Raw genomic sequence first — 25,115 nt, forward strand, 5'->3', positions numbered from 1 at the left:
GGCCAGAGAAGCACAGCTCAGCCTTGGCCAAGGCTCAACCTGCAGGGAGGAAGAGGATGCAGGGGTCCCCCTGGAGCCCCTCGCACTGCCACCGAGACTCTTTCCTGAGAGATCCCCAGGGGCTGTGGACCAGGCAGCACCCACCTGGCCCCCAGGGAGGCAGCCTGCCCCCGAGTTAGAGCCCGGTAAAAGAAGGCAGCTGGTAGGGCAGGGCAAGTAACCCCACATGTGTCTGCTCTTCCTGTGTTCCTATTTGGTGGAGAGGGCAAAGCGAGGGGACTCTCGCATGTGAGAAGCAGAACCCCGACCTCTCACCTCTGATGTTTCTGTCAAATAGGAGGGAAGAAGGTGCCCAGTGCTCGTGCCTCGTGTGGTCAGGCCTGCAGTGCTGCCTCCCCTGGCCTGGAAAACCTGACCACACCTGGGCCCCAGAATCCTCCTTGGGAAGAAAGGGGGTCACGCCTACTCCCCAGCTGTACCCCCAGGGGCCTCTTCTTGTAGCTTAGTGGTCCTCCTGCCCAATGGTCCCATCCTACTTCCCCAGACTGAATGTGTCTGGAGGCAGAGGCCCAGGACCAGCCATATCTCCACTGAGCAGAGCAGGGGAGCGGTGGAAGGGGCGTGGGGATGCCAGCAAGGGGTCAAGGGCATCAGTGCGACTTACATTGCCCTTTTCAAAGAGGTCGGTGTTATTCCGGCAGTTGTAGAGCAGACGCTCCCCCGTGTCCCCCACGTCACCGTAAAGGCAGAGATAGACGTTGGCATCAGTTCCAGCACCTTCAAGTTCCCCCGTGCACACAGTCACACGGTACCGGGCCACTGGAGGGCAGAGAGAGGGACAGTGCTGGCCAGCAGCTCCCAACCCTGGCCCTGCTGCCCCTTCACAACCTCTGAGCTCGGCCGCCTCCTCGCCCAGCTTCATCTGTGCAGATTTGCTCCCTTCCCCACTATCTGAATCCCACTGTAGCCCCTTCATGTGGCCAGTCCATCTATAAATCCCTGCCCCTAGACAGACAGAGCTGCCTGGGCCTGGCCAGACTTCATAATCCCCTTCAGAACCACTAAGTGGCATGTTTACACGCTCCGCCAAGAACCGCTGATGGAGCTGGCAATGCTGGGACCACTTGTCTAATCCGTTCCGGCACCTGAGACCATTCAACTCTTTGCCTCTGGTTGTGTCGTATCCCTTCCCTTCGCTTCCCCTCCCCTCCCCTCCCCTCTCCTCCCCTCCCCTCCCTTCCCTTCCCTTCCCTTCCCTTCCCTTCCCTTCCCTTCCCTTCCCTTCCCTTCCCTTCCCATCCCTTCCCTTCCCTTCCCTTCCCTTCCCTTCCCTTCCCTTCCCTTCCCTTCCCTTCCCTTCCCTTCCCTTCCCTTCCCTTCCCATCCCATCCCTTCCCATCCCTTCCCTTCCCTTCCTTAGCTACACCCTGTGACACTCTGGGCTTAGCCCCTGGCTCTTGGTGAGCTCAGGAGACCATATGGGACACCAGGAATCAAACCTAGACCAGTTGTGTGCAAGACAAGCACCCTGTCTTACTTTCTCTCCAACCCCAAGGTTCCTTTTCCTTGTGATCCAGAGCCTCCCCTGGTTTTCAGAACTCTCCGGTGCTAATACCACACCAGGAGGAGAAGCAGAAAGGAAGCCACAGCACTCAGCCACTGTGGGACATGTGGTCACTTCTTCCCAGGTTGCAGATGTCCAGAAGAGAAAGCAGGACCCGCCTGCAAACCACAGTCTCACTTCACACTTCAAGAACTCATCTATTCATTCATTCATTCCCCCCTCCATCTGTTAATTGAAGTCCAGTAGGTGCTACACAGCAGTGTCAGAAGAAGGATTCAGCTGCAGACTCTTGCTGCCATTAAACTGGCCACAGAGGAGAGCTGAGCCACGTGTCACCAACAGATTAGGAGCAGAAACATTTCTCGTGATACCTGTAACCAAGGCCACAGAATGGAGTCATGTGTGATGGGTGTCAGGAGAGGGATAATGACAGGGTGAAGATGACTTAGAGATGCAGAAAATAACTGGCTGCAAAGAGGCAATGTTTGGATTCAAATGTTAGTGACAGGAGCTGGTCGTAGGAAGCTCTGAGAGAGGAGAGTGTGCCAGTGCAAAGGTCCAGCCTGCCATGGAGAGAGGAAAGCAGCAGGGCAGAGGGAGGGGCAGGGCGGGGGCCCAGCAGGTGCCCAGGGATGGGGGAGAGCAGCAAGTATTTCAGGAGCAGGGAGAAGGTCAATATGGCTGGAGTGCAGAAAGTGGGAAAAGATGAGACGAGGCCTCATCTTACCTCATCTTGGGCTACACCCAGTGATGCTCAGAGTTTACCCCTGGCTCTTAAATTTAATTTATTGATAAATTTAAGAAAATAGGTGGAAACCACATGTGCTGAGAAACTAGGAAATAGTTTCAAATAAATGAAAGGTGATATGATATAAATGAATAAAAAAGCACCCCAGTTCATTATTTCACCCCAGAATAATTCAGGTGGCAATAGCTCCTGACCAATTTTTTAAATATTTTTATTAATGCACCCTGATTTACAAAGTTGTTCATTGTAGGGTTTCAGGAATAGGTTGTCCCACCACCAATCCCAGCGATCAATTTACAGATTAAATGCATTCTATTAGAATTCTAAAATTCACATGGAACTTACAGGAGAGCCAGAATAGCAAAAACCATAATGAAAAAAAGTAATAAAGAAAAATAAGTGTTGACAATGATGTGGAGAAATCAGAACTCTCACACATTGCTATGTGGATGCAAAATGGTATAGCTGTTTTGAAAAACAATTAGTTCTGGAACCAAAATGAGCAGGGCACTTCCCGTCCCTGGTTTGATCCCCAGAACCTCCCAAGTCCCTCCAGAAGTGATCCCTGAGCACAGATCCAGAAGTAAACCCTGAACACTGCCAGTGTGACACCACCCCCCATAAAAAGAAAAGAAAAAAATTCATTCTTCCAAAACGTAACCAGAATTGCCATATAGGCAGCAGGTCCACTCATAGATATATTTAGTCAAGAAAATGTAAAACAGGGGGCTGGAGCAATAGCACAGCGGGTAAGGTGTTTGCCTTGCACATAGCCAATCTGGGTTCAAATCCCAGGATCCCGTATGGTCCCCTGAGCACCGCCAAGGGTAATTCCTGAGTGCAGAGCCAGGAGTAACCCCTGTGCATTGCCGGGTGTGACCCAAAAAAGAAAAAAAAAAGAAAAGAAAATATAAAACAGATGTCCACACAAAACATTGTACATGAATGTTCAAATGACCATCATCAAAATAAACAAAGTAGGAACCCCTATGCTTAGTAATAGTCAAATGTGGTAGCAATAAATATTATCCATCAAGAAGAAAAAAATGATACCTGCTACCAGGCAGATGGATGAACCTTGAAAACACCATTGAAAAGTGAAAGAAACCAGACACAAGAGGTCACATGTGATTCCAGTTATCAAAAATGGTCCAAACAGGCAAATTTGTAGAAATTAAAGCAGAGTATAGCTTGTCAGGACTAGAAAGTGACCAGGGTATGGGCAGGTGCTAAGGAGTAGGGTAGGTCTGGGCAATGAAACTGTTTTGAAATTGATCGTGATGCCAAATTTTATGAATATACTAAATGCTATAGAATCATATACTTGAGACTGCATTAAAATGAATTGTACATTCGGGCCAAAGTGATTGTACAGTGGGTAGGGTATTTGCGTTGTACACAGCCGACCTCAGTTTGATGCCTGTTACCCCATAGGGTCCCTAAACAGCACCGGGAGGGATTTCTGAATGCAGAGCTAGGAGTAAGCCCTGAGTACCACCAAATATGACAGAAAAACAAAAACAAATTAATAAAAAGTGTTTTTTTAATGAATCACATAGAACTGTTCTATAAAACTGAGGCTGTGGATGGGAGGAATCCCTGAGAAAATAGTGAAGGGAAGTGGATTCTCTGGTGGAGCTGCGGTGTTGGAATGTCATATGTATAAAACGCTATCATGAACATATGGCAAATCTCAGTGCTTCAAAGAAAAACTATTATTTCTGAGATTAGACACAGCTGATGACCTAAGATGAAGATTAAAGTATGGGGTAAGGAGATGGAGCAATAGTAGAGCAGGGAGGGTGCTTGCCTTTCACACAGCTGACCCGAGTTCCATCCCTGGCACCCCATATGGTCCCCCAAGCCTGCCAGGAATGACCCCTAAATGTAGAGCCAGGAGTAATTTCTGAGCACTGGCAGGTATGATTCCCCCCCCCCCCACACACACACACCAAACAAACAGAACATCCAGGGGAAATAGGTAATTCACCAGGAAGTTTAGCTCAACACACAAAATTAGTTTTTTCATAAGGACAAAATATATATCAATTTTTATTGCCTGTGTAGAGACACCTGAAAATTAAATTTATCCATGAAACATGTGAACCCATCTAGCACAGTGCAGCAAAAGTCCTAGTTAGGAGAATGACCGCTGTGTGGCCCAGCCCGCCTTGAGTGAGGTGGACAGAGGCAGACACAGAACCAGGATGGAACATCTCCAGCTCCCACCATCTCCTCACCCAGAGTGACAGTCTCAGACATTCAACCCCTGACTTCTTCAAATGGTTCTAAAACTGCAAAACTAAATGCTTCCGATAATTGGAAGGTTTGGAACCTTTGGCTTTGCTCTAAAGGACAGGATGATGCTGAGGTGTGTGCCCTGTGGGACAGAGTGTGTGAGCAGAAGAATGAGAAGCATCCACTTAGCATGAAATGAGAGAGCTCAGGAGCAGAGCAAGTCCCCCACTTTGTCCCTGCACCATAGGGCACCTCCACAAACATCCGTGCTGCTTTTCAAGCTGAAACTATTAGGCAATTCCCAGAGCAAACTCACAAGAGGATTCAGAAATCCCTTCGCTTAAGGAGCTCTGCCTCCTTTGTTTAGACTCAAAGGTTCTTGGATTGGAAGTTCTTGGGATCCTAATCCTCTCCAGGGGCCCAGCCTACAGCACCAGTTACCAAGTTCCAACCTCCTCAAGAAGGAGCCAGGCGTCTGTGGACAATTAACAAAAATTCTATTGTCAACCTTCCGCAGTGAAAGACTTTAAACAGATGGGTAAGTACCAGAACCTCTTGTACTTTAATTTACAAATTACAGCTCAGCCTGATTAACAAGAAGCTACGATTTCTAGCACTTGAGTCCAACGGTCTCCTGCCCACTCAACAGTGGCATGTAATCACTTCTGCTGGGCACACAGTGGAGAACATGGATTTCACTGATTTTACTCCTCCATGGATCTCCCAAGGGGAAGACAAGGTAGAAATAAATTGTGGCCCAATGTGTGTTTTGTCAGGGTCACCCCGTCTATGTTACTAATGCAATCACCCCAAAAACCTCTTAGCTGTCAGACTTTGCACTAATTGCTTGGTTGGTTAGAAGTTCTTTTCAGTTAAAAAGGAACACACTTTCAAATTTAGAGAACTGAGTTTATATTTGGTCTCTAACTCATTTCTCAGCAAATCTACCATGCTCCAATTGGGGGATTTCCAAAAAATCCTGAACACTATTGACTATTTTCTGGCACCCATGGAATACAGGAGTGGTCTAGGGAATGGGATAGTGTGTCACCAAGAAGCATTCAAAGGCAAAAATGAAGATCTGAGTTCTTGGGGACATGAATGAGGGTATGGATACATTCCAAGCACAGGGGACATTTGTGAGCACTGGGAAGAACAGCTGGGAGGAAAAGATCCAAGTTTCTTTGGGCTCCTTGGGCTCCAGGGTATAGCCAACGACCCCCCGCAGGAAGCATCAAAATGCCTTGTTGGCAGCACAGTCTCTGACTCAATGCCGCACCCTAGATTTTGCTTTTATCAAAGTGGTTCTATAAAGCATCAAGACAAAAAAAAAATCAACAGCTTAGATAGTTCACACTTGGGCTCTGCTTTCAAAGCTGCAGGCTTGCCATCAATACCCTTCCTTCTAGTCCATGTCACCACAATCAGAATCTGTCAGATTCCTACCCAGAGAAGAGCACCCTGCAAAAGCCACTTCATCTGCAAAGGCTGCCACCCACTTCCTGGGCAGGGAGAGGACCTAACTCTCATTTCCTCGTTACATGTTTTCCAAGACCTGCCCCTTCCAACGTAAGTTTGCCTCTCCTCCTCCTCAGTCTACCTAGTTCTTGCTCAGGACCTTTTCCTCTCCCTAGATGACTTCTTAGAGATTCGTCACTAACACCCCCACCCCTCACTCCATCCCTGCCACTACCCTTAAGAGTGACACCCCCTGGGACATCAGGAGAAACAGGATGATGAAGGAAGGGAGGAGGGATTCAAGTTTAAGGGTGGGTATGTAACAGCAGGTGCAGAGAGGAGGAGCTGGGCAGAGGTAGGAGTATGGTTTCAAGGCAGGAGCAACTTCCTGGAATCATTCTCGATCCCAAGTGAGATGCCAGAAAGTGTCTGGTTCAAAGGTAGGAAGGGAGGGATAGTTCCAAAAGACAGTCAAGAACTGGGAAGAGGAGGGCTGAGTCTGCACAGGGCCTTGGAAAGACAGGACAAGACTCTGAGGTTTTGTCGGCATAAGAATTCCTCTGGGAGCTAGAGAGACAGGACAGAGGTAAAGGCACGCACCTTGCCTATAACCAGCCCTGACTCAATCCTCAAGCACCAGGTGGTCCCTGAGTATCACCCTCCATTCCCTGAGCACTGCTGGTGGGTCTGGGGTCATCCCTGGCACTGCAGGGCCTAAGCAGCACCACAACCTCGGGCCCTAGCATCGAACAACCAGGTAGGTTGGCTGAGAATCACCAGCAGGGGCTTGCACCACTTGGGAATGCCCCCCCGCCAAAAAAAGTTAACAAATTCAAAATGAATATGAAAATTGGTGAGGAAAAGGCAATAGGGTCCCCCGATGTCCCCATCCGTAGGCTCTACTCTGGCACACAAAGTGGGCAGGTCTCCTTTGAGCTGGGGCAGCTCTGGTTTGGTAAAGTGAGATACGCTCCGGGGAAAGTCCCAAGCGGCGAGGAAGCAAGTGCTGCGGAGCTGATCTGCAGAGAGGTCTTTGTGCCGACCGCGACCAGACAGCACACAGCCACTGAGCCGGGAGGGGCAGCCCCGCTCGGGGCCTCACTGACTAACTAACCGTGGGATGAGGCCAGGACTTTCCTCCCTCCCTTCTCTAAGCACAAATACCCTGGAATAGCCTAGATCCTTCTGTGAAGGAGAGCCCTCCAGAAGGCAAATCATGCGGCTGCCAAGCCAGAGCTGTCAGACCCGCAGACTGAGTGATGCCCCTCGGTACTGGCTGTCCCCGGTTCCTGCGAGTCTGCAGATCTGACTGTGCAAACTGTTTCCGCCAGGGTACAGCAGAGCTTTGACTGGATGAGCAAGTGCCTGAGGACTTGCACTGCCCAAGTATTCGGAAGGGCTCTTGGGAAGCTATGGGTGACACGGCTTCCTGGCTTTGCTTAACTTCGGGTCATTTCATAATATCACTTTCCTAATTTGAAAAAAAAAAGTCAAAGAAAAGGAGCTACCCCGAGGATGAGCAATAGGTTCATTATCACCGGTGCCAGTTGTGATCCATCATTACTGCTCACGTGGAGGCCTTGACAGAGGTCTCTGGGGCTCGTTTCAGATCAAGGGAGGGAAAGCTGGAATCACTCAGTCATTTCTCCTGAGGGAATAGGGTGGGCAGGAGCCCTGTTCGTTTGCCAGTTCTCTGCTGTGATAACCTAAAGGCAAAAGGAACTTTTGGTGCCACTCACACCTGGGGCTGGGTTCCAGAGGCAAAGCTGAGTCCCTGGCCTTAAACAGAAGTAGGAGGTCTCTCTGGGAGCAGCCAAGGGGGTTATACAAACCTACCTCTGAGCCTTTAGAAAGATTTCCTTTCAGTTCCAGAAGGTTCTGCAGAGCTACTTCCCACTGTAGATTCTTCACGACCCCTTATGGTCCAAAGATCCATTAATCACTCCCCTCAAATAAGCTTTCCATATCCTGTATCATGCCTTGGAGATGGCGCTGCCCCGGAGGAGACCATCGAGCACTCAAGTTTAGCTCGGCTTTGGAACTTCTTGAGCCACTTGGTCCTTTGAGGGGCCTCACAATGCCCCACAGGCAAGCCCTATCAGCTCACCAACCAACACCTCCCCTGTCACCCCAAGTCAAGGTTCCACTGACTCCCCCAGGAAGGAGTCCTGGTGAGCACTTACTCCCCATGATTCTCCGCGCCGAGGGGCCCTCTGCCGTCATTTCCCGCACAATCTCATTGTCATCTTCGTTGGCGTCCAACCAGCGGTTGCAGTTGAAGTTATACTTGTCTTTGGTCAATGTGTTCATTAGGGTCATCTGGAACGAAGGGCGGGGGTGAGCAAGGGGCTGCCCCACAGACAGTCCCCCATTCCCTGGTGTCCCCATCCTGCTAGCTCAGGGAGGCCAAAGTCAGCCGCCAGGGATGAACCATGCCATGTGGCTGGTGAGCGTTACTTTCATACCCGTGACCCTGCTGCCCCAGAGACCCCCCCACCCGACTCGCCGAGCAGATCGGTGACTGGGAAGAAGACACAGCTCCTGAGCTCCTGAGCACTGTCCTTTGGGGAAGAGCACACCCAGCAGTGCTCGGGGCTTACTCTTGCCTCTCTGCTCAGGGCTCAGTGCTTGCGGGGGCTCATGGGGTGCTGGGGATAAACCTGGGTTGGCCACGTGCAAGGCAAGTGCCTTACATGGTGTACTAGCTCTCTGGCCCTTGAGCATCTTCTTAGTCTACTTCGAAGTCATCTCCGCATCTCATCAAGTCCTGTGCCCCGAGATGTTCCCCTCCATCTCCCACTGGAGCCCTTCCCCAGCCCCTCATGGGCACAAAGGCAACGTATAGCCCCAGGATCATGGGAAACAGCCCTCCGTTCCTCGCGTCTCCTGAGATGGCCTGGCTCACCCTTTCTAAGTGCCATCCAGAGCCAGGGCTCCTTCTGTCATGCCACGCCCGGATCTTATAAAACTTGCCCAGGTTGGGTAGCTCCATCTAGGGTGAAAAGCACAGGGCAGAGTTAAGGGAAATGGGCATGTCCTCAGAGCTGACCCCTAGCCAGGCATCATCCCCACCATCCCCGCTTCCAACCCAGCTTCCGGTCCTTTCTTCACCAGCAAGCCCGGATCCGCTGGCAGCTCTACTCGAATACTTTATCCTCGAATGCCCCTCAGAGCCTGTGGCAGGGGAGGGCGCGGCAGCCCTGAGCTAGGATTCCATCCAGGCTGATGGCACTGAACAAAAATAACTGACCCACAGTCGGATCCAGACGAAAGAGAATCTTCTAAGCAAAAAAAAAAAAAAAAAGGTCCAGTAACAAAATCCATATGGCTGCACTGCCGCCGTGCACAGACCCAGCCCCAGGCCTCTGCTGGGCACTGAAACACACAAAAAAGATCAATCCGGCCGCCCTGCCCTTTCCCCGGGGGCTACAGTCTAGCCGGAAAGACAAACACAGAAAGAGCAGTGAACCGAGTGGGAGAATAGAACACCGATGGGGGCTCTGAGGAGAGGCAAGAAAATTACAAATCATCCTCGCCGAAAGGTCAGAGCAGCACTTCTGTTGGCCAAATAAGCCTTGCTCTGGCTATGTACATACTGGGAAGCCAATGCTGAAGGTCTTGCAAAGTCTTCTAAAGTACATATTTTGCCTTCAAGACAATTCTCACGCTCCAGTTTAGCCCAGAGTGGGTCAGTGGCTATGAACTCTCCCAAGGTTCTCTGCTCTACATCCCCTCCCCTCCAAATGGCTAGGAGGCCCCACCCCACTCTGTCATTGCATCTGGTTGATTGGGTTTGAGACCAGCTGATTGCAACCAGATCTAAATGGTGCCCCGTTCCGTCCGCACCCTGCCCATCAGATCCGGCACTTCATGCAGGGGGCCGAGTCTCCGTGGGATCTTGCGGTCTTCCACAGTGATTCAAACTTGGCTAGGCAACCCAGAGTCCCAGACAAATGCCACTCCACCCTATCCCCCTTCTCCCCCTCCCACCCGTCACCCACATTCCCTACCCGAAACTTCTCGATGACGCCCGGTTTGAACCACTTATTGTTGGGGTTGAGGAGAATCTCATCGGTCCGCCCCTTCTGCCCATAAATCTGGATGAAGATGGGAGTGTTGGTACCAGCTTTCTTCAGATCTGTCGTCCAGACCCACAGGGACCAAGGGAATTCTGCAGAGACAGATGGGCTGCACCGTGAGCTCCAGGACGGAAAGAGAGTTTCCAAAGAAGATGGGGAGCAAAGACAGAGTACTCAGGACAAAAAAAGCAAGTCACATAGGGGATGGAGGCAGGACCCCCAAGGATGTGTACATTTGAAAGAGAGGCCTTGAATCTCAGCAGGCTCTGAGGGAAGGGGGGATGGCCCCAGGATATACAGAGCCCTTAAATCCCAGCAGGCTCTGGGGGAGAGGGAGGGGATGGTCCCAGGACAAGTAGAGTTCAGGTTGTTGAACATTCCTGGCAGTTTATTTCATTTGGATTTGGGGACACTGGAGCATCTGTACATCATTCCAGGTGGCTTGTCCCTTGGGGTACTGTGCACCCTAAGGGAGGACCCTGGCCTTTCCTTTCTAGAGAACTGAGAAGCAGTTCTTGCCCCGGGCTCCTCCAGACTGGCCTTGGCTGGCCCTCCTGCCCGCCCCTGGCCCTTGTACCTACTTTTCAGCCGTTTCTTCCGGAGAGACACCATCTCATAGAGCTGCCGCTCAATCAGCCCGTCCGCCTTCTTCTCATCCAGCCAGTTACTGCAGGGGAAGGTCTGCTGGATGCCCGTGAAGGGGCATAGAATCACCACCTGGGGGCACAGAGCAGAGGCTCCTGCGGCGGGGCCCTGATTGGGGAGATCCCCTGAGACCCCACATTCCCTGCCCCAGTGAAGGATCTGCTGCATTAGAGCCGTCCTGGGGTGGTACTCTCCTCCCCCGCCCTCATCAAGCTGAGGCACAAAATAGCCTCCCCCAAGAATTCTCCCACTAATGCTAGCAAATCGTTGACTCGTCCCTATTGAAAACCTTTTTCTCTATACACGCAGCTCTCTTCAAAGGTTGGGTTTCCTTGAACATTTTGTAAAATCTCAATTAGTCTGAACCACATTAACTTGAACACTGAACTATTTTCTCTATATTTGTTTTATAGAGAAGGAGAAAAAGGCAATCCCACAAAAGATAATATCTGGAATCTCATAGAAAAAGGAATAGCTTCGGGTTGAAGTGATAATACAGTGGGTAGAGCATTTGCTTTATGCACAGCTGATCCAGATTTAATCCCCGGCACCCATAGGGTCCCCTGAGCCTGATTGGCATGATCCCTGAGCATAGAGCCAGGGGTAAGTCCTGAGCACTATTAGTATGCACACACACTCACAAAAGAAGGGACTGGAGCAATAGGACAGTGCATAAGATAATACAGTGGGTTGCCTTGTAAGTGATCAACCTGAGTTTGACCCCCAGCATCCTATAGGTCATACTGCTGGGTGTGACCTAAAAAAAATTTTTTTTAATTGAATGGTCCTTTCTGGGCTACTACTCCTTCTACTTTCTCTCCCACTTCTCCGTATCTCAAATTATTCTGAACCTACAGGCTTAAAACATGGGAGAATTTTCAGCCTGGGTCCCCCACCTTACAGATGCTCAAAGCCACGGCCCTAGAACTCGACAAAACCCATGATTAAACCAAGTGCAACCGTTCCTGATGACTAGATTCTTACTTTGCCTTTGTTTTTAACTTGGAAGCTAATATGCCTTTCCCATTGGTTAAGTGATCAACCATGGACTGACTGGGTATTTCTTTCTTACTACGGATCTTACATTTAGTTCTTAACATTAACTCGTTCCCTGGAGAGCTCTGAGAATCCACCTCATTCTCAGTACCAGACCATCAAGGCTGTACCTTCATTTACAAACAACTTGCAAGGAAGAGAAAAGGTTGTGCATGGAGGGAGTGAAGGGGGATGGATGGGGAAGCCCCCCATTCCCAGCCGTCAGCAAGACAGGCCAGATGGGTTCGTACTACCAGCACAGACCAACAGGCCACCATGAGGGGGAGCCCAGGGCAGTCTGGAGTCAGGAGCAGAACGAGGTGAAAGAAGGAACCCTGGCAGCCATACCTTCTCACAGTACCAGCCCCTGTTGACGCCCACGTTGCCGTGGCCGATGGAGACGCGGCTCAACGGGCTGAGGAGCACCGCCAGCTCGATGTGGAAGATATCCGTGCGGCCCCGGTCAAACACGCCGCCCTCCAGAAAGATCTTCCCGCTGTTCTTGTTCCCTCGGGCGCCGTACATGACCAAGTAGATCTTGGATTTGGTGCCAGCACCGCGGACATCCCCGGTGAAGACGGTAATAATGTAGGAGAGAGCTGGGAGGGAGGCAGCAGGCGGGGAGAGGTTTGGTAAGAGCCGCAAGATCATGTCCGGGCTCCTGCCCCCTGCATGCCCTAAGGTCCTCCTCCTCCATAGACATGCAGTGCTCCTCCAAACTCCCTCCAGAACCCTCCTGTCTGGAGGGGCCTCCCAAGTAGGACTTAGGAAGCCGAAGGGCTATTCCTGGTGATTCTTGGCCAACTAAGGCCAGATGGTTCCATTCTTTTTTTTTTTTTTTTTTTTTTTGCTTTTTGGGTCACACCCGGCGATGCACAGGGGTTACTCCTGGCTCGGCAGTCAGGAATTACTCCTGGAAGTGCTCAGGAGACCATATGGAATGCTGGGAATCGAACCCAAGTTGGCTGCGTGCAAGGCAAATGCCCTACCCGCTGTGCTATTGCTCCAGCCCCATGGTTCCATTCTTGATCCTGGCAGTGCTTCGGGCCATCAGGGCTATACCCACAGCTATGTTGGGACCCCTGAGGGGCTGAGGTTGCAGCTCAGGTTCCTAAATGTAAGGCATTCGCACTGACCATTGGGCTACCTCCCTGGCCCTTTCACCCTTTTTTCAGACTTGTGTGTCGATGTATCTGAATTGGGGAATCATTTCTGTGACTTATTACAAGGGGTTCCCAGCCCTAATTACAGGAAACTAACAAAGGGAAGGAGAAGCTTGAGTTGGCTAAGAACAGAACTATTAATGTTAATTAGCGAGGTTATATTATTAACAGTGGCTGGATGAATTCTATCATACCTAATGTAATTATGAGTCACAGCTCTTCATTCAGATTTATATTCAAGAGCTATCTGATTCATTTTGCTGATAACTTACAGCTTTTAGCAGACGGCCTTAGAGAGTGCCCCTTTGCCAATAGATGTGTTGGGATGAAGGAATATTTAGGGAGAAAGGGATATTGTGAGTTTGTGAGTTGGGCTATTCGAGGTATAGAAGGACAGCAGAGAGGGAGATAACATGGAGCTATTGGAGTTCTGGGGAAAGCCTGCAAGAATAATACAACTCTGAATGGTCCAGCACCCAGCAGAGGACCTGGCATCAGTAAACACTCAGTAGTGGGAGCAAAGAATAAATCAATGCCCTAGGAAATGGCCACATGGCAGGACTTTCCATTCTGACTCATCCCAAGACTTTTCTTTTTTTTTGCTTTGTGCAGTTTTGTCTAAAGTGGGCATCTCCTGCTCTCTCCTTGGACCTCAACAGTCCAGACAAACCAATGTTTCAGGAAGAGGAGACCCAGTGGCAACCCCACCCCAGCCCCCTGCTGCATTCCCTCCCCTGCTGCATTCCCTCCCCAAGACACAAATACCCAAATACCCACTGCAGGCAGGAAGTGATCGCTGAGCTGGTGCCCCCTTCTCCAGTCCTACCTGTGGTCTCAGCGCCACCCACTAAGATATCCCTCTGGATTTTGCCGTCGTCTTCATCCAAGGCCAGCCAGCGGTTAAGAGGAAAGTCGTATTTTCTTTTGTTCCCAATATCTTCAATGACTATCTGAAGAGAAGGAAGGAAAGAAGGAAAGAAAGGCATCACTGAGGGGACCTGGGGGGCAGGTGGAGTCATGATTTGTGAGCACTCCAGGGCCTTGCTGGTACACATGTATGTGGGCAACCCAAAAGAGCCCTTTTCCAGGGTACACCTGTGGCAAGCATGGGGCCACCCTGAAGGATGATTGGCCATTGTGCATTGTGCCCCTTTGATTCCCCCCCACACCTCCCTCCTCTTCATGCAAGACCTAAGTGCCTCCTGTTTGGCATACAAGTCACAGTGTTTCCATTTTCTGTCTTCAAACTGAGAGACTCACCCTGCCTTGCCAGACCTCGGGGCAGAAGCTTTACTCACCGCAAGCTAAGCTTTCCTGGACGTTTTGGGATGTAAGTGTAATTTTTGGGAACTTACCTTTTTTTTATTTTAAATTTTTCTGTATAAGGGGCACACTCAGGCCTCTGGGGTCAGGGCAGGGGGTGCCTGCATTACTGGGGAGGGGGCTTGGGGATCACATATGGTGGATCCGCTCTCTCCCTTTATCTACTTTCTCATCTCTTCTTTTCCAGGCCTGACATTCTGATCACTGTAATAGGGGTGTTTGGGCACCCCAGGTCTAGCAGGAAACAGCCTTGGTACATGTCGGTTAAGAGAGCATGAGCTGGAGACCAGAAAGGTCCCTGTGCTCCTGGTCCTGAGGGTCCTCTTCTACCCGAGCTGGCATCAGGTGGCCATACACCAGGCCCCCCCACCTAATTCTTGGGTGTGGCACAGAAGATTGAATCTTCATTTGAGGTCCAACAGACCTAGGGTAGGTCCCTGTCCTGCCACTGAAAAACAGGGGGCCTTTGGGCAAATCTTTTTGCTTTGCTCCATGGTCCCTGAAGTCATGGGGCCAAGGACATGGCCCAGAGGCAGCACCATGTCCCATTCATGGTCACTGCTCCTTAGAAGTGGCTATTGAACAGAACTGATCAGGAATCCCACACACAGCTACACAGCTCTACTCTCTCTCTCTGTGTCTCTCTGTCTCTGTCTCTGTCTCTGTCTCTGTCTCTCTCTCTCTCTCTCTCTCTCTCTCTCTCTCTCTCTCTCACACACACACACACACACACACACACACCGGTCCCATGCCCCATCAGGGGAATAGGGAATCACCATCAGCCAGGGAGAGGAGACAGGGCAGGGACAGGGGGTGCTGGCCACCTTGAGGCCGTCTGTCAGGGTTGGAAAACACTCGGGCCATGGACTTGCATGCAAGGACCCGTCTGCAGGGATTCATCCCATTAGTATTGACAGTCTTCCCTGTAGACCCCCAACAGAAATACCAATGGGCCTGGCCCGGAACTCGAGGAATGAGAAGGGAGGCACTCGCCATTTCTGGGGCCAGCATGGACATGCAGACAACCGAAGGGCCCAGGGAGGGTAATTCAGAGTGAAAGGGCAAGAAAAGCAACAAAGAGAATCAGTCATTAATATTGGTAGATTGATAAATAGTAGAACAGAGGGGAGAGGCAGGAGGGTAGGGTTGGTTGCTCCTAAAGCATCAGTAGAGGAAGGGAACCCTGGTGGCCCCCAGCCTCTGGTTTTAGCTTGAGCCCCCTCAGCTTCCTTTTCTTACCATGTGTCCTCCAAGGTTCCTGGTGTGAGCACTGACCTGAAAATTGCCTGACTTACAATTAAGGTCCTCAGGTCATACCCTGGGAAGCTGGGGTAGGGGGGTTTGGCTTGACTCAAGTTATAGTAAAGGAACAGGTCTTGGGGAGTTTCAGAAGCCAGTGCTGAGGTGCGGGGGACCAGGAGGGAAGAATGCAGACCGGGCCCGGACCTCTCCCCTGGGTATAATACTGGTCCCCAAGAGAAGCATTCTCCATAGGCATTTTGCTTTGAGTTTTTGTGTCTGCTTTACAAACTAGAAAGAAGAGAGGAAAGAGGGAGGAAAGAATAAAGGGAGGGAGTATGGAAGAAAACTTTCTGAGGAATCAAGAAGAGCAAAAGTGTGGAAAGGAGCTGATATAAGATAAGGAAGAAAATTCAGGAAGTTGGTGTGTTTAACAGGACACGGGAAGATTTAGTCTTCATGAATTAACAGTAAACCTCATGAAGGATAAAAATGACTTTATTGAAAATGAAATAATGATAAGAAAAGGTTAAATAAGGTATCAAGAAAAGTGAAATTATAATGAAGCAAAGTTCTTACAATCCGGCGGCTCCTGGGAGTTTGCCATCAATAATAATCATATCTGCATAAAGATAAACCACAAGAGTGTCTGCCAGCTGTGTCTGTGGTAGCAGCAATTCTGAGGTGGGTGGGGGAGAAAATATTTGACAAAGGAGAACTGGTTAAATAATGCATGGTCTATCTGTGCAATAAAAATACAATTCTTGTCATTATATGGAAAAACATCGTGTTTCATCTAAACAACTTGGAGAAATATACATGTTTTATCTGAGCATAAAACACATTTTGTAAATCATTGTGCTTATCATGGTCCCATTAAAAATGATACATGTATATTAAATCATGGAGAAATGAGGGGCGTGTATCAAAATATGTTATCTTTGGGTGGTAATTTAGATTGTCTTATTTTTATGCTGATTTGCATTTGCTTAACATTTTACAACAGACATGTATTAACTTTTATAAGAAGAAAATAATAAAGGAAGCATTCAGAATTTAAAAGCACCTGGAGCCAGAGAAAGAGACAGAGAGACAGAGACAGAGACAAAGAGAGACTGAGACAGACAGAGAGCACAGGGGGAAGGTGCTTGCCCTGCACAATGATGACCTGGGTTTGATCCCCAGCATCACATATGGTCTCCTGAGCACTGCCGGAAATGATCACTGAGCACAAAATCAGGAGAAAGCCCTAAGCACAGCCAGGTGTGGTCCCCAAACTCCAAAATAAATAAATTAGGGAATCAATAAGATGCATGCAGATGAAAGATGGGGATGAAACTGGTCATTCCAAGGACGTGCAAACAATGTAAGGAGAGGATTTGACTAGAGCTCATGGAGCAGAAAGGAAGTGAAAATGGAAGGAGAGGTAGGAAGCTGAGATCCTGACCAGGCTGATGGGTATCCCCAGTGCTAATGCCACACAATCTTGAATCTGGTGTGTCCTCAGAGATGGCTTTGCAGAGGGAGCAGCGGACAAATGAACTGCATAATAACAAATAAATATCCGAGGTTTCCTAGCAAAGACTCATTGTGTTCCAGAAAATGAAAACGCAGAAGGAAGGGAGGGAGAAATGAACAAACATCAGCCCCACTCCCAAGTGCTGTCTGGCAAGAATTTGGGATCAAGAAAAGAGAAAATTCTGTAAGCATTTTGACTAAAAAGGAAAAGGGGAAAAAATACTCACGTCCAGAAAGAAACCAAAGTTCACTTGGCCTCCACCTCACGTTTCAACCGGGCAAAGAGCAAGGTTGGCAATGTCTTAAAGGAAAAACCATAGGGAGCACCCCTAGACCTCATGCCCCCCGAGTTCCCCTTTCCTGAGCATGGAAAGATGGTCTGGGGAGAGAGGCTGCCCCGGTGCAGGGAGGGCCAGGGGCTGCTGTTATCCAGCACCCGCATCCCTGTCGAGGTCACCCCCATGGACTTGGCAGCTGTTTCTGTTCCCTGAGACCATCTTCTTTCCCAGGATGAAATGTCTGGGCTCCAGGGAGCTGGCCCAGTGCCCCACTCCTGCGGCAGCTGCCCCTCTCCCCTCTACTGTTCCCTAGGGCTCCGGAGTTCTGCACCTGGGCTATGCTGTCACCTGTCCAAGCATCAAGTAGCCTCCCAGAAACTTGCTCAGCACTGGGCTGGCTGCCTTGGGGCCAGGCAAGTGCCAGGTTTCCAAAGGCATCTTGGTCTTTCCTCATGCACTGGTTCAGGGTTCACCCTGAGTCAGGAGCTTAAGGGACTTCAGACTAAGTAAGGAAGAAAAAGCCATCCACTCCGGGAGGCTCACTCAGTCCCCTCTGCCACCACCTGCTTCCTGGCCTCCCCCTAACTAATGGCCGGGAAAGCAGCAGCTGTAGGGAACTACTGTCACATGTCCCTGCTTTGGTTTTCCTTTCCCCTTCCACCTGGAATACAGGGATCCAGAGATCCAGCAGCCATTCTGTGACCAAGAGGCAGTAAATTGGAGGGTGAAAGCCACAGGGCTAGGGGTGAGGCATGAGGGAGCAGGAAACTCAGAGGGCAGCTGCACCCTCCCTGAGCTCATCTCATTGTATAAAATAGGAATAAATCCCTGCTGGATCAATGCTGCACTTTCATTTTCTGATACTTGGCAACCAAATGTGTGCCTAAAGGATTCAAGAGGGTAAAGAAGCTAAGCAGCAACAAAGCCTCAGCTACGAATCTCAGCTCTGTAGTCAAAGGGTTGGAAATCTAAGGGGTTTCTTTCTACCTTAATCAATATAACGTTTTCAAAATCAGATGACAGGAACTGGGGCGATTGTTCACAGGGTTGAATGCCTACATGTATGTATAGGGCCCCAGGTTCTGACCCTGGCAGCACACAACCTGCACATAACCACATAGAACCCTAGTAGCTCCCAGCACTGCTGGAGGGCCCCCCAAATACATATATACATACATATATGTTGCACGTGAACTTTTCTATCATTCCTCTAATGAGCTGAAATATTCTAATAGCCTCATGACAAGGGCCAGCATTATTAAGAAATCTAGTACTAACAAGTTAAACAATATATTCGTACACTGTTAAAGTACTAGCAGATGTTTGAAACCTGGTAGAAAATTCTAAAAACTGGTAGTATTGGTACTCCAATTTTTTTCTTATGTTTCAAAGTTGTTTGACTATTGCATATTATTTGCATTTTCATAAAATTTTAGAATATGCTTGTTATATTCACACCAAAAAAATCTGCTAGTATTTTGATTGGCAGTGCATTGAATGTATTGTTCAACTTATTAATCATAGATTCCTTAAAAATTGGAAGGTCTGGAAGCCGGTTTTCTTTATTTTTTCTTTTGCTCCTTTCTGGGGCAGAGATGGAACCCGGCTCTCCTGCTGGCCAAGCACGCTGGGTTCCCCGCGTCCCCCACCATATTGTCCTACTCCTTCCACCAGTCCAGTCTCCCAAGTTGGGGGTCTACCAGGAAGCCTTCCCGAACTCAACTCAGCGCCCTCTATCTCTGAATCTTGTAATTGCACCTAGCCCCATGCAAGTGAGGAATCAAGAAGAAAGAAAAAACAAAAAAACAACAACAAAAAAGACAGGAGGAAGGGAAGCGGGGAGGGAAGCTTCCAAGTTGCTCAGTCACATCTGCATAAAGCTGATGGAAAAGTTCATGCCCTCAACTCTCTCGGCCTACTGGATTTTGATGGAAAGCCCCCTCAAACTCTCATGGAGTCCGATGCTTCCTTCCAGTCCTGTCTAATAAAGGTGCTGCCTGCAACTTTTAGGCCAACAAAAAATTAGAAGGGGCGAAAGGCATAGTAGGATTACTGAGAACCATAATGAGTTAGCAAAGATATAAAAAGGAAAGAGAATCCTAAAAATTCATAGAAGCCCAGTCATTTTGCAAATGGGCTCCTGGATTGGAGTGAAGGCCCAGTGGTAAAGTGAGGCGTGGAGGCAGAGAGGGAAGTGAGGCGCTGAAATCTGACCCTCTGAAGAGCCAGAAGTGCCCCTGTCCAATCGCGGGGGCCGCAGAGGAGCAGAGGAGCCCACCTTGCACAGGAACCAGCCTGCAGAGCCTCCCTTATTGTTATGGCCAATGTTGATCTTCATCAGCTGCCCCAAGTCGGGGGCATCCAGCATAAACTTGTCTTCTGCTCCCTTTTCAAAGTTGTCCTTTTCATTCTCCAGCCGACGTTCCCCTACAGGCACAGATGCATAAGAAAGTTACGAAGCAGCCCAAGGAGGAGGAGGAGAAGGAGAAAGAGAAGAAAATCAGCTCTTCCCATTGGACGAAGGGCTTCGAAACTCAAGCCATGAAGAGGTCTGTGGACAGGGAGAATGGGAGATGGGCATTACATGGGAACCCTCTGCTCTTCCACTCAGCTGGGATGTGGACTGACACAACTCTGGAAATGAAGTTTAGTAAGCACAAACTCTTGTATTCTAAGAGCAACAGAGTTGTTATCAGAGAGGAAAAGTGGGAGAGAGAAAGGGAGTGAATAAATTGGGTGAAGGTGCTGAGTGAAATAAGTCAAAAGAGAGGGACAGATATAGAATGACTGCATTTTTTGTGGGATATAAAAACAAAACAGTATGACACTAATATCCAATGCCAGGGAAAATGAACCAGGAATACTGGTCAATGGTTGGTTAATGGTGAGAGAGATGGAGGGTAGTTAAGATAGAGCAGGATCCATTATGACAATACTAGATGGAAATGATCACTCTGGACTAGCACTGAGTGTCGAAAGCAGGGAAAGGGATTACATGATAACCTTTCAGCATCTATATCACAAACCATAATGCCTAAAATGAGAGAGAGAAAGAGAAAGAAAGAGGGAATCGGAGGTGCCTGCCATAGAGGCAGGCTGGGTGACTTGAGGGGTGGAAGGGAACCTGGGGACACTGGTGCTAGAAAATTGCACTGGCGAAGGGATGGGTGCTGGAACACTGTATGACGGAAACGCAGTCATGAACAATTTTGTAATGCTCTATTTTATGGTGATTCAATAAAATTTAAAAATTAATTGGGTGAAGGGCCATTGTGATGGATGGATGGGTGGATGGATGGATGGATGGATAGATAGGTGGATAGATGGGTTAATGGGTGGGTGGATTGATGGATAGATTGATGGATGGATGGGTGGATGGATGGGTGGATTGATGAATAGATTGATGGATGGATGAGTAGATAGACGGAGAGATGCATGGGTGGATAGACAGATGGATGGACAGATTGATGTATGATGGATTGACCAGCTAATTGATCAACTGATTGATCCACACTAGAATTTGGGTGGTGATTATGATGTAGTATAGAATGATGTAATAGAATTATAGTGCTGTCCCCCCAAAACTTACATAATGTTATAGTTTAATGCTACTTCAACTAAAGTCCAATCAAGGGACTGCAGGTTATGGTATAAGTATAGCATGCACCTAATCTGGGTCCAATCCCCAGTACCATGGGGCACCCTGAGCATTGTCCAGTGCAGGCCTGGAGGCCCTGAGCATTGCCAGGGTCACTCCCTACAAGTTACAAGCAGCAACACATCTTCATGCCCTTGTGGTGAACCACCTGGCCAGTCAGCCTAAAATTAGCAGTGGGTCCTCAAAAATACTTAGTAAGAAAACTTAAAATCAAAACAAATAATAAGATAAAATACATTGATTTAAAAAATGCCAACCCAATTGCTTCATCCTGAGCCTTACATCCCCTTAGTCCCCAGTCAAGGTAAAGGCTTGCTTGTGCCCAGGACACAAACCTGGGTTTTTGGTTTCTGCCTTATTCAGGAGCCCCAATCTAGTAAACTGGCCTGCATCCCATTCCCAGACCTGGTATCTAATGGTCCTGCTCAGACCAGTTGCTTATTCTGAGCTGGAAGCACAGCTGTGGTAGCAGGTAATGGGCTGGGGCTGGCGCAGCCAACAGACCACTGAGCCACCAGTGACAGCCATCAGACACTCCAGCTACCTAACATAGGTAGTTTTCCACACACTTGATCCTTGTCCCATCCCAGCATCGGGGGAGCAGTTTTATTCACTCTGTCCTGCAGATGAAGAAACAGAGACTTAGAGAAGCGTGTCGCTTGCTGAGTGTTAAAGGAGGTAACAGACACCAAGCTGGGTGTCCTGCACCCTGCCTTTCTCCCGGGCCATTTTCCATGGTTATATTTCTGGGTCTACATTCCCCGGAAGTACCAGCTTCTTGCTCTTGCCACCCCACTATCTTTCTGTTTAAGTATCTCTCCATCTTAACTTATATTAGTTCAAAACTAGAAAATACTCAGAGATCCATAAGGAAAGCAATCTCAGTGGGTTCCCACCTCCCACATTTAAGATGCCAATATTTTTGTCTAACATTTGTCTAATATTTGCTTGGAACTTTGTCTTTTTAAAAATACCCAACCCTTCCTCTAATCAGATCAAGTCTCTTTCCTCCAAGACAGTTGTTTGAAGTAGTGGTTGAATATTTCCTCTTCTGCCCTCAGGTTCATAGGCTGCTTCTACCCTTTTGTTCCCTCCCATGGTTTTGTTTGTTTGTTCTCCCTTCTATCAAAATCAGACTATTTTACTTTCTAGAGATCTGCAATATCTTAACATCATTCCTCAGGAGAATGTGAAAATGCTCTAAAGGAGATGAGATGATTAAAAGGAGAAGCTACTGACTAGCTGAAATATGCCCAAAACATCAATTCTCATTTTGTCAACAAGTAGTGTCAGATGTGATTGAGAAGGCTCTGAAATTCACAACTGTACAGATTACTCCTGATTCTAAAAGCAGTGTGCCAGACTTACCCAGCCTGTGAGAATGACAGCTAGTAGCATAGAAAGTGTCCTCACAGCATGAAACTCTCCTATTATGAAGATTTTTAATATTACTATCACTTCAAAACTATCCTGCAATACTTACCCTTGTGGGGGTGAGGGGTACTGGGTCACATCTGATTGTGCTCAGCTCATGGCTTATTCTTTGGCTCTGTGCACAGGAGTCACTACTGGCGATGCTTCTGGGACCATAGACAGTACCAGGGACTTGAACCAGGGTCAGCCTCATACAAGACAAGCGCCTCACCTCCTGTACTAGCTCTCTGGCTCCAAAAGGTCGTAAACAATGTCTTTTGAGAATCTTGAGAGTGCATTACATTTATAGAATAACCTGAGAAAATTTGTTGACTTTTTGTGGTGATCATAGTTGTTTTGGGCTGCACCCGGCAGTGTTCAGGGCTTACTCCTAGCTCTGTGCTCAGGGGGCCCTGCTAGTGGCGTTCGCAGCACCATATTAAGTGCCAGGGTACAACTGGGGTCGGTTGCATGCAAGGCAACCACCTAACCTTCATACTGTCTCTCTGGCCCTGAATGTGATATTTTTTCTAATTCATTATATTGAGCATAATGTATATTTCTCCACTTATTTAGGAATTTCTGTAAATCTTTTATTAAAATTTATGTTTTTCCAGACAGCTCTCCTGATAGTTATTCATAGGCACTATATATAGTTACTATTTTAAACTGTATGGGGGGAGGACACAACTAGGGGTGCTCAGGGGTGCACTCCCGGCAGTGCTCAGAGAATATACAGTGCTGAGGATCAAGTCCAAGGTTTTCACATGCAACCCTTGTGCTCCAGACCTTTGGGCCACCTTCCTGACTCTCTCAGCTGTACATTTTCCAATGGAGCATTTGTTTATTTTTAATTTTGTATATTGATATTGTACCCAGAAACGTTATTAAACTTTCTCTCCTCACTGGTTCCAATGTTCTGCAAAATGTCCTGGATCTTATATGTGATGACTATTTTTTTTAATGAAAATTAAAGGATTTTTTTTCCTCAAGCAGAACAAGAAATGGTGTTTCTTCTGTTATTGAGTCATGATCAAAGAATGTTTACTCTATTTATTGCTACATTGTCTTTTCTAAGATTTGCTTTGTGGTTTAGTGAGTGGTTATTATGTGGTTGAAAAGAAAATATATATTCTCTAGAGCAGTCAGACAAAGAAACTTGTATATTTTCATTACGCCTATGTTTGCATCTATGTAGTTAAAATGTTCTGCACCATATATGTGTTTATCCATTTGGTTTATCCACTTAGATATTGAGTGTTGTATCAAAATATTTCTATCTGATTATGTATTTGTTACATTTCCCTAAGGGGCCAGGGAGATGCCTCATAGGACAGAATTACATGCATGCAGAATTACAGGCATGCAGGTTCAATCCCCCAAACTGCCAGAGTAACTCCAACTCCACACCAGTACAGCCCCTGAGCTAATCCCCTGAGCACCATATGGTATGCCCCTCCCCAAACAGAGAAGATCTCTATTCATTTTGGCCTCAGTTCTTCTGGGTAATATTAATATATGTGTATCAGCTCAGAATTATTCTATCTTCCAGATCAGTTTTCTCTTTTGTCATTATCTAATGTACTTTTATTTCTAACAAGGTATTACATTAAAAACTAATTTAAAAAGATATTAATAGAGCTCAGTGTACCCCAAAGTGGATGACAGCAGGGGGTGCTAGAAAAATGCAGGAGGTGGTAGTTTCCGCAGGAGGAATCAGAAAACATTTTCTGTTTGTTCCCTTAAAGAAGGTAGATTTCCAGATGGATGTTGAGTATGTTGTCTTTACGAAAAGGGGACATTAAGTCAAATAAATCTGGGAATTTCTGAAAAGGCTATATCTCCTTCTTTCCTGTATTAATATATTCCTGGTATACTTTATTCATCTTATTTATCTCAAAAATTCTATATGTATACTTTATATGAGAGTTTACATATATTTTTCAGGACTGGGCAGCTATACCCAGCTGTGCCTGGATTACTCCTGGCTCTGTTTTCAGGGATCACTCCTGGCAGTGCTCAGAGGACCACATGGGGTGCTGGAGATCAAACTCAGTGGCTGCGTGCAAGGCAATCACCTTACCACTGTAGGACCTCTCTGGCCTGAGAGTATCTATCTTTTAACTGATGTGTTTATTTCTATTTATATTAATTATTTATACATTTACATTTTTGCTAGTAGCCATATTCTTGATCTTTGCTTTTCTTTCATTTCCTGCCTTCTATTAAATTTTTGATCACCTTTGATTTCCTCCACAACAAAGCCAGAAGTTATATATATCTACATTTATACAAGTGACATATTTCTATCTTTTGGGGGTTATTTTCTATTATGCACACTTGGCCTTTACAGACTGAAATCAATCAATATCTCCACTCTCTTAGGGGTGAGAGAATAGGCTAAAGCCAAGAAATATTTTGTTTCAACTCACATTATCTCCAATCATCTTCCCAAAGATGCTAGTTGTTACTATTTCAGGTTCTCTGAGGTCCTGATAATCACTACCAGTCCAGTTCATGCAATCAATGCTTGCGTGGACTTCTTAATTATTGCATTTTATTGCTAACATTTTTTTCATTCCATTCCTTTCTTCTGAGTATGATTTCTGTTTTGAAAATATATTCTTCAGTGATTATTGATGTTTAGGTTTATGTATCAGAATCTTCTCCTTGTAGTTGTTTATTTGTTTGCACATCCCGCAGTGCTCAGGGCTTACTTCTGGCTCTATGCTTAGGGATCACTGCTTGGTGATGCT

General features: G+C 47.7%; 1 protein-coding gene across 2 annotated transcripts in view; it reads right to left on the reverse strand.

Annotated features, from left to right (window-relative positions):
• LOXHD1 (lipoxygenase homology PLAT domains 1) overlaps positions 1-25,115 on the reverse strand; it is a 138,619-nt gene that overhangs the window by 84,215 nt on the left and 29,289 nt on the right. For both annotated transcript variants that reach the window (XM_004606103.2, XM_055128225.1), the window contains exons 6-13: positions 19,567-19,715; positions 13,757-13,880; positions 12,116-12,366; positions 10,669-10,804; positions 10,019-10,179; positions 8,914-9,000; positions 8,192-8,327; positions 665-819 (exon numbers count right to left, since the gene is read on the reverse strand). In XM_004606103.2, coding sequence (XP_004606160.2) covers positions 665-819; positions 8,192-8,327; positions 8,914-9,000; positions 10,019-10,179; positions 10,669-10,804; positions 12,116-12,366; positions 13,757-13,880; positions 19,567-19,715 — 1,199 coding nt within the window. The remainder of the gene's footprint in view (positions 1-664; positions 820-8,191; positions 8,328-8,913; positions 9,001-10,018; positions 10,180-10,668; positions 10,805-12,115; positions 12,367-13,756; positions 13,881-19,566; positions 19,716-25,115) is intronic.

The sequence above is a fragment of the Sorex araneus genome, chromosome 2 (genome assembly GCF_027595985.1).
Source record: "Sorex araneus isolate mSorAra2 chromosome 2, mSorAra2.pri, whole genome shotgun sequence".
Taxonomy (NCBI): Eukaryota; Metazoa; Chordata; class Mammalia; order Eulipotyphla; family Soricidae; genus Sorex; species Sorex araneus.